General features: G+C 38.8%; 1 protein-coding gene across 3 annotated transcripts in view; it reads left to right on the top strand.

Moving 5' to 3' along the window:
- Positions 1 to 7,657, top strand: part of LOC138664991 (uncharacterized) — a 201,978-nt gene extending 194,321 nt beyond the window's left edge. For 2 of the 3 annotated variants that reach the window (XM_069752115.1, XM_069752110.1), the window contains 2 exons: positions 3,151 to 3,294; positions 6,419 to 7,657. In XM_069752115.1, coding sequence (XP_069608216.1) covers positions 3,151 to 3,294; positions 6,419 to 6,864 — 590 coding nt within the window. In that variant the 3' untranslated portion in view covers positions 6,865 to 7,657. The remainder of the gene's footprint in view (positions 1 to 3,150; positions 3,295 to 6,418) is intronic. The other variant, XM_069752124.1, reaches the window with a different exon arrangement.
- The last annotated feature ends 1,513 nt before the right edge of the window (positions 7,658 to 9,170 follow it).

Genomic DNA, 9,170 nt, shown 5'->3' on the forward strand with positions numbered 1-9,170 from the left:
CACAGCATCTTGCAGCGGCATGCTATTCCATCCGGTTTGTGTTTAGTTGGACCATCATTTATTTTTCAACAGGACAATGACCCCAAACACACCTCCAGGCTACGTAAGGGCTATTTGACCAAGAAGGAGAGTGATGGGGTGCTACGCCAGATGACCTGGCCTCCACAGTCACCAGACCTGAACCCAATCGAGATGGTTTGGGGTGAGCTGGACCGCAGAGTGAAGGCAAAAGGGCCAACAAGTGCTAAGCATCTCAGGGAACTCCTTCATGATTGTTGGAAGACCATTCCCAGTGACTACCTCTAGAAGCTCATCAAGAGAATGCCAAGAGTGTGCAAAGCAGTCATCAAAGCAAAAGGTGGCTACTTTGAAGAACCTAGAATATAAGACATAATTTCAGTTGTTTCACACTTTTTTGTTAAGTATATAATTCCACATGTGTTAATTCATAGTTTTGATGCCTTCAGTGTGAATGAAAATACAGAAAAATCTTTAAATGAGAAGGCGTGTCCAAACTTTTGGTCTGTACTGTATATATATATATATATATATATATATATATATATATATAATTATTTATTATTATAGTGCAATTTATTTCATGGCACTTTACAAATGTGGAGGGGGTGTACAAAATAAAAAACAAGTACAGTAATCTTACACAGTACAAGTCACGGCTGATACAGGAGAAGACAGAACCCTTCCCGCGAGGGCTCACAATTTACAATATATACACACACAGTTTATACTTGCCTATCAATCGCCCAACTCACCCTAATATTGCTGCTGGAATCCACCACGACTTTCCTTGCCTCCTCTTCTGTTTACACAACGTTTGACTGCTTCAATAAAGACCACTGCCGTCAGTGATCAATATATCTCTACATTGGTGAGAGTTTTGTTTTTCCTTTACAAAACTCCAAATGATGAGTGGATATAAAATTTAAGGGATTCTGTTCGCATGAAACCTATTAGAATTGAATTGGTAATCCCATTACGTTTTTTTCTCCCACTCACCATTTTTGACAAGTTTTTAGTGACGTTTCTTTTGCACTTTTTTTGTTCACTTTATTTTTTTGGAACTGTTAATTTAAAAAATACCTATCCATCAGACCCAGGCCACCACAGAGTGCTGAAAAAGCAGTTCTGAAGTGATAAGATCAGAAGACAGAAGCGCTGAGCTCCGGCACGAGCGCGTACAGAGCGGTATTCAGGCATGTAGACATACTATTGAGCGTGTACCTTGCTCTGTAAGCTGCTGAACAGCGGGCTTTAGAGCAGATGTTTCAGCAATCACTAGTGGTCTAAGGACCTGGGTGTTGAACATATTAAAACAATATATATATATATATATATATTTGATAGGTAGACTAAGGCCATGTTTCCACATTGTGTTTTTGCAGTGTTTTTTTCATGCAAATTTTCAGCTGTGTTTCACAGTACCAGCAAAGTCTATGCGATTTCAGAAATCTCATGCACACATCTTTTTTTTTTTTCCCCCTGACTGTTTTGTCAAAGAGCTCAGTTTTTGCAAAATGCAGCATGTCATTTCTTTCAGCGTTTTTACAGTGTTTTTCACCCATTGAAAGCATTGCATGTAGTGCAAAAACGCTGATAAATATGCAGCTATCAGGTTTTGCTGCGCTTTTGGTGTCAAAGCCTGATGTAGTTTAATCAGATTACTTTTTTATGCACTAAACTTTATCAGCACACACGAGACAAATGTCCCCTTGACAAAAATGCAGTAAATAAAGCACCAAAAATGCTACAAACACACAGCAAAAGCTGCTTTTTTTATGTTGCTTCTTTACTGCCAAGAGAGTAGGTTTTGCCTGCGGGAAGAAAAGCATAAAAAACGCAACGTGTGAACATAGCCTTAAAGGCTATAGTAAAATAATGTAGCGTCTAATTATGCAGCACTTTGATTTGTGGCGTTTCCATGACTTTTTTTTTAGTGCAGTATATTTATTTTTAAATTCAGCATGTGTCTAAGTCCGAAAATGAAAAGATGAACAGGTACAGTAGTGGTTACACATTAAAAAGCAACCTTTATTGAACACTTGATTTGCATAAATTCATAAAAATGAGGATGATTTCCATTCAACAGGCAAAAAAATAAAGTGACAGTAGTGTCTTATTAAATATCTATAAAGCACCTATTGACATATCCAATGATATTACTGTGTAATCATGCCACTTGGCCTGAGATAAATATACTGGGATCAAATAGTCCTTTTTTTGAAGGGCTTAAGGTACCGTTACACTAAACGATTTACCAACGATCACGACCAGCGATACGACCTGGCTGTGATCTTTGGTAAGTCGTTGTGTGGTCGCTGGAGAACTGTCACACAGACAGCTCTCCAGCGACCAACGATGCCGAAGTCCCCGGGTAACCAGGGTAAACATCGGGTTACTAAGCGCAGGGCCGCGCTTAGTAAGCCGATGTTTTTCCCTGGTTACCATTGTAAATGTAAAAAAAAAAAACCACTACATACTCACATTCCGGTGTCTGTCACGTCTCCCGCCGTCACCTTCCCGCACTGACTGTCAGCGCCGGCCGGCCGTAAAGCAGAGCACAGCGGTGATGTCATGACGTCTCCGCTGTGCTCTGCTTTATGGCTGGCCGGCGCTGACACAGTCAGTGCGAGAAGCTGACGGTGCGGGACGTGACAGACACCGGAATGTGAGTATGTAGTGTTTTTTTTTTTTTTACACTTACAATGGTAACCAGGGTAAACATCGGCTTACTAAGCGCGGCCCTGCGCTTAGTAACCCGATGTTTACCCTGGTTACAAGTGAACACATCGCTGAATCGGCGTCACACACGCCGTTCCAGCAATGTCAGCGGGTGATCCAGCGACAAAATAAAGTTCTGGACTTCTAGCTCCGACCAGCGATGTCACAGCAGGATCCTGATCGCTGCTGCGTGTCAAACACAACAAGATCGCTATCCAGGACGCTGCAACGTCACGGATCGCTATCGTTATCGTTCTAAAGTTGCTCAGTGTGAAGGTACCTTTAGTACAAAGTCAATTAACTCCTACATATAGAATATAGCCACAATTTACAATTTAATGTGTACTATTGATTTTTGGGAAAAATATTAATATGAAGCCTACCCTTTATTCTCTTTTCTGTATTTTATAGAGGTGCTTTCCTCCTATGCTGACCTTAAACATGACGCTTCTGAAGCTTCTTTAAGAAATTTCCTAACAATTTTTAAGAACAATGCAGAACATATTCAAGATGCTGTGGACACATTAACTCCATCAACAGCTCAGCAGCATGAAGGTAGCACTTTTTGTTCATATTTGTACTTAAAGGGGTTTTCCCACTGACCGTACAGGGACATGGACTGATCATACCACAGGCCCTGGGCAGGGGAGGAGAAAAAATGTATACAGACATTACAGCACGGGAGCACAAGTAATTCTTTCTTTTAAGTAAAACTTGTTTAACCCCTTAACGACCAGGGGTATTTCAGTTTTTTAATTTCCAATTTTTGCTCCCCTTGTTCCCAGAGACATAGCTTTTTATTTTTCTGTCTATATGGCCATGTGATTGCTTGTTTTTTGCGGGACAAGTTGTACTTTTTAACAACACCATCGGTTTTAACATGTCGTGTAGTGGAAAAGAGGAAAAGAATTCCAAGCGCAGTGAAATTGAAAAAAAGTGCAATTCCACAGATGTTTTTTTTTTTCTTTTTACCATGTTCACTAAATGCTAAAACTGACCTGCCATTATGATTCTCCAGGTCATTACAAGTTCACAGCCTCCAAACCAGTATAAATTCTTTTTTATTTAAGTGGTGAAAGAAAAAATCCAACGTTTGTTATAAAAAAATATATATATGGTGCTATTTTCCAAGGCCTGTCTCGTCTCCATTTCTCGTGATCTAGGGTTGGGTGAGGGCTTATTTTTTGCGTGCCGAGATGCCATTTTTATTGATACCATTTTGGTGCAGATACGATCTTTTGATCTTTCATTATTGCATTTTATTGCAATGTAGCGCCAACCAAAAATAAATGTAATTCTGGCATTTTGAAATTTCTTTCTCGTCCTGATCTCGTCGATATCAAATATGTGTATATTTGATTTTTTTTAATCATTTGATTTTGAATGAGGCAAAAGTGGGGGGTGATTTGAACTTTGATATTTTTTTTTAATTTTCTAAAAAAAAAATTTTTTTTTTTTTTACGTTTTGCATGCTTTAATAGTCTCCATGGGAGACTACAAGCTGCACTACTTCGATCACTTCAACTACACACAGGCGATGATCAGATTGCCTGTATGTAGCAGAAATGCTCTCTTGCTATGATCATTTACCATGGGGCAGCACCCATTGCAATCTGGCAATGACAACCATACCAGTCTGCTGCAGGCCTCTGGTTGTTATGCCGACTCATCGGTGACCCGCGATCATGTGACGGAGTCACCAATGGGCGGGATTAGCGACACACTTGCTGTAAGTCAGAGATTGACAGAGGCATTTAACTAGTTAACAGCCACTGGTGGATTCCACCCACGGCTGTTGCGGGCACATGTCAGCTGTATAGATCAACTGTCATGTGCCACCAAACATGGGAAGTTCGACATGGGCGTACTATTATGCCACATGTCGGAAAGGTTTAAAAACAGGCATGGAAATGTTTTGCCTCACAGAGAGAATCAGCTGTGATCACATGCTGTAATGTCTGTATACTCTTTTGCTTCCTCCCTGCCCAGGAGATTTGATATGATCAGACCATGTCCCTGTACAGTCAGACACAGCCATTACACAGTACACAGCAGGGGCACATCTATAAGATTATTTCCGCACAGGACCAATTTATTTAAACACATCCAATAGTGGAATTCATTATTATTCCAAGACCTGTTGATTAAAATGAACTTTTGTTTGTGGGAAAACCCATTTAACCACTTTCTGACATTGGGCATAATAGTACCCCTATATCGGACTCCCCCTGTTATCCTCTCAGCGCTGGAGCCCACACCTTTCCGGGTACATATCAGCTGATATGTTCAGCTGACATGTGCCAACCACTGCCATGGGTGGAATAGCGATCCACCCGTGGCTGCTAACTAGCTAAATGCCGTTGTTCATTTGTGACCACGCATTTAACTTGCACTTACCGGAAGCGTGTCGTAAATCCCGCCCATCGGTGACCCCGTCACGAGATCGTGGGTCAGCATGATAACCAGAAGTCTGAAGCAGACCTCCATGTTTGTCATTGCCGGATTGCTATGACCGTCGCCCTGTGGTCGGCGCTCATAGCAAGTGAGCATTTCTGCTACACACAGGCGATCTGATTATCGCCTGTGTGTAGCAGAAGCGATTGAAGCAGTACAGCTTCCATTCTCCCGTTGAGACTATTGAAGCATGCAAAAAGTAAAAAAAAATGTTTTTAAAATCTAAAAATAATTTAAAAAAGTCTAAAAGTTCAAATCACCCCATTTTTGAATAATTATTCAAACCAAGTCCTGGTGCTCGGCGCACCCTTGGTGTGGCCAAACATTTAAGTGACTTTCCCATGTATTTATTTTCTCTCTATCTCCACCCCTCTCTTCTTTGATTGACAGCTCTGTCTTCATAGATCCAGAGATGGATGGAGTAGGTGGGAAGGGGCATTCAAATGATTGACACCACCAAGTGCCTGTGCTTGGTTTTTACAGTCATTCTGTGTGGACAGTCCCTTTAAATATCTCAACACAACATATATAATAACTGGCTTCTCACAATATGCTACCTATTTTATTAGTTATGTTGAGCTATGTAAAATGTTTAAGTTTGATTGGTTTATTGCAAACAGCAGAAAGTTTGTACATTTTGTTAATAAAAATAGTTTGCAATGGAGATTGAATAATTTCACTTCTTGCTACTGTGTGATCCTGTGGCGGGCGCTGCAGATAGGAGAGAGGGGTGAGATTGCGCTCGCACTGACACTGTGTGCTCGTGTCCCTCTTCTGCTCCTGCATTGTCAGTGTGGATATGCAAACTCAAGGCTCACCGTGGAGCCCTCATTTACCTATGAAATAAAATAGTTTTTCTGTACATTTTAAAGAAACACTGCAGGTATGAGGAATATAGGGGAGTAAGACACAAGTGGTCTGGTATGAACTTAGAGTTGCAGCTCCCAGACTGCATTTCAGAGACCCATAGTGGAGATTGGTATTATGAAAGCCTTACCTGGGACTTACGTAGAGAGGTCCCACCCAATAAAAGGAGATGTGACTGAAAATTACTATACAACTTCTAGATATATGAAGAAGTAAGATTTTTTTTATATATAATACATTAGAAGTCAAGACTTTTTTCAGATGTAGTTGTGAAAATTCTTTTATTTGTTTTATACTTTGCTTGCTCTTGGTTCTTGATGCAATTCTGCAGGATTATATTTGTTTTTCTTTTCTTAAGGAGAAGAAGCATTCTCTAAGCTCGGCAAAGAATTCTTTATTTCTTTAGACAGTTCACTTAAAACCTGTAAAGAAGAACGAGATCGGTCCATCTTTGAAATAGAGAAACTAAGACAAGAACTCAATCAGGCGTTAGATACCATCAAAACTTTAAAGATGGAAAAAAAGCACAAGGGAAGTTTTTCCAATGACCAGTCTTCAAGATCAGAGGGTGAAAGTGCGGATGGAAAGACGCCAACTTCTGTTGATCACAGACGGGAAATTGCAGATATCACATCCCAACTTTTTTCCTTTGGAGGAAAAAACTCTGTCACGTCCACTATTAAAGAGAGAGAGATACCGGAGAGGCAACCTGAACAAACTCAAAGCTCAAGTACAGTTCATCGTAGAAGCAAAAGCCTCCAAAGAAGCAAAAGTGTTAAGATGCGACCTTCTTGGCAGGTTTAATAAAGTCATTTAAAGAAAGTGAAAAAATTTAGATAATTTTATATGATAATTGTAATATTTTCCTAACTGGGAAAGTAGACCTCACGCCATTTGGGAATGTGGATCCAGTCTAGTAACACATGGTTGGCAAGTAAGAAAAGATTGATTTTTAAGCAGATTTTTTGATAGTTTTGATTGTAGTAATGTTTCTTTCTGCTCTCCTTTGTTCAACTAACGCAAACCAGATTTTTTGCAAAAATTAAAACAAATATCTTGTTTTCTCATCTAGAAGAAGATAAAATCACTTGTAGATCTGCCATTAGTGTTTGCCTCCTTGGTGTTCAACATTGCCTAAAATTGCTAAATCAAAAAACTATTTGGTTATTCATTGTTTTGTTTCTGTTGGAAAAAAACAGATGTTTGAGATTTTTCTACAAAAAAGCTGATGTTTATGAATCAAAATCTGATGTTATAATTGTGGAGTAGGGAAAAAAAGTGTGACCATTTTTTTTATCTCTATGTATAAAATCTTTGATGAAATGTATATGTATATTTTAACTGAAATTTTTTTCTAAGTTTCCTAATCTTTAAAGTGATTTTTATTTATGGTTTAATAATTAATAAACATATTTATGTTATGAAATGATTTCATGATATAATGAACTACCAAGTCTATTTGGATGTTTTCAATATGCCTATGGCAAAGAACGGAGAGAACAGCACTCAGCCGTGTCCTCCTCTACATATATTTTCAACCATGCATTCATTACGTAATTTATTTATATGGCTGATAAAATAGTGTCATTAAACTCAACACTCATTTCTTCACCTTTTTTCATTGTGTATATTATGGTATTTTTTACCCTGCCTCACTTACAATAGGCTGTATAATATGCAAAATTAATTTCAATTTTAATACATTCACTGCAGATATTAGGTCAAGTGTAAAGTGTAATAGTCAGGTATAAGATTGTTGACCTCATGAATCCTAGTAATTGCTAAAATACCAGCAAACCATTTGTAAGTTTATAGACAATAGCATAAGCCCGTTTAACATTCAGTTTAGAATAAATGGTCGTAGGTGTTTATTGAATATTTGTCATGCAGAGACACCATTTCAATTCTACAATGTGCCCCATGGGCCAGCATAAATTGGCTGCTTCTCTCAATGCTCTATGCCAAAACTCACAGAAATATTTCATTGTAAAATACAATTTTTCTTTGCATAAAGCCTATGGGTACACTCAATCCAATATGCTGCTTTTAATGTTTAATATCGCCTAGTAAAGTGCAGCAAGGGGCTTGATACATTGCGCCAATAAGATAATTCATTGAATTTTTAATGACAACCTTTTCCTTCTAGTGAAGCACATTTCTCTTCAAAGAGCTGAGCACACTTATGTCTGTATTCCCTTGGATGTAAGAACCTAGGTATTTCTGAATAATTGCAGGCAATTTCCATACAATGTGGAAACCGTGTCTTGTATATAATATGGAGATACTTCAAAGGGAATTGAGGTGAATTTCATCAATGCTTGTATAAAATTACTGATGACTAATCAGACAAATATTGAATTTATAACATTAGAAGCGACCATTGTTAGATCACTGAAGTAATAGTCTATGGACAAAAGTATTGGGATACCTATACATTTACACCTATGGGAGCTTCTATCACATCTTATTCTGAATCCATAGGCATTTGTATGGGTTTGAGCTCCCCACCACACCTTTGCAGTTAAAAAAAACAAGAATTTTGTGTTTTTGGAAATGTGTTGCTCATTAATCCAGAAGATAATCTGTGATGTCTGACATTGATGTTGGCTGAGAGAGCCTGGCTCGCAATCCCCATTGTAATTTATCTTGACGTTGTTCGATGAGATTGAGGTCGTGATTGTGTGTGGTCAGTCACATTCTGTTACACCGAACCTCCCCAACTATGCCTTTATGGGTCTTGCATTTGCACTGGGACACTTGTCATGCTCGTATTGAAAAATGACTTCTTTAAAATGTTCCCACAAAGTTAGAAACATAAAATTGTCCAAAATGTCTTGTTATGCTTAGTCCTTTAGATGTCTTTTTACTGTAATTAAAGGACCTAAGCCAACCCCTGAAGAACAACCCCATATCATTATCCCTCCTCTGCCACACTTTACAGTTGGCGCAGTGCAATCAGACAGGTAATGGTCTCCTGGGATTTGCCAAACCCAGATTTGTCTATCACATTGCCAGAAATTGCCATTTGTCACGCCACATAAGTTCTCACTGCTCGATTGACGGCATATTTACAGTAATGTTCAAAATAATAGCAGTCCAATATGACTAAC

This window comes from Ranitomeya imitator, chromosome 1 (genome assembly GCF_032444005.1).
Source record: "Ranitomeya imitator isolate aRanImi1 chromosome 1, aRanImi1.pri, whole genome shotgun sequence".
In the NCBI taxonomy this organism is placed as follows: domain Eukaryota; kingdom Metazoa; phylum Chordata; class Amphibia; order Anura; family Dendrobatidae; genus Ranitomeya; species Ranitomeya imitator.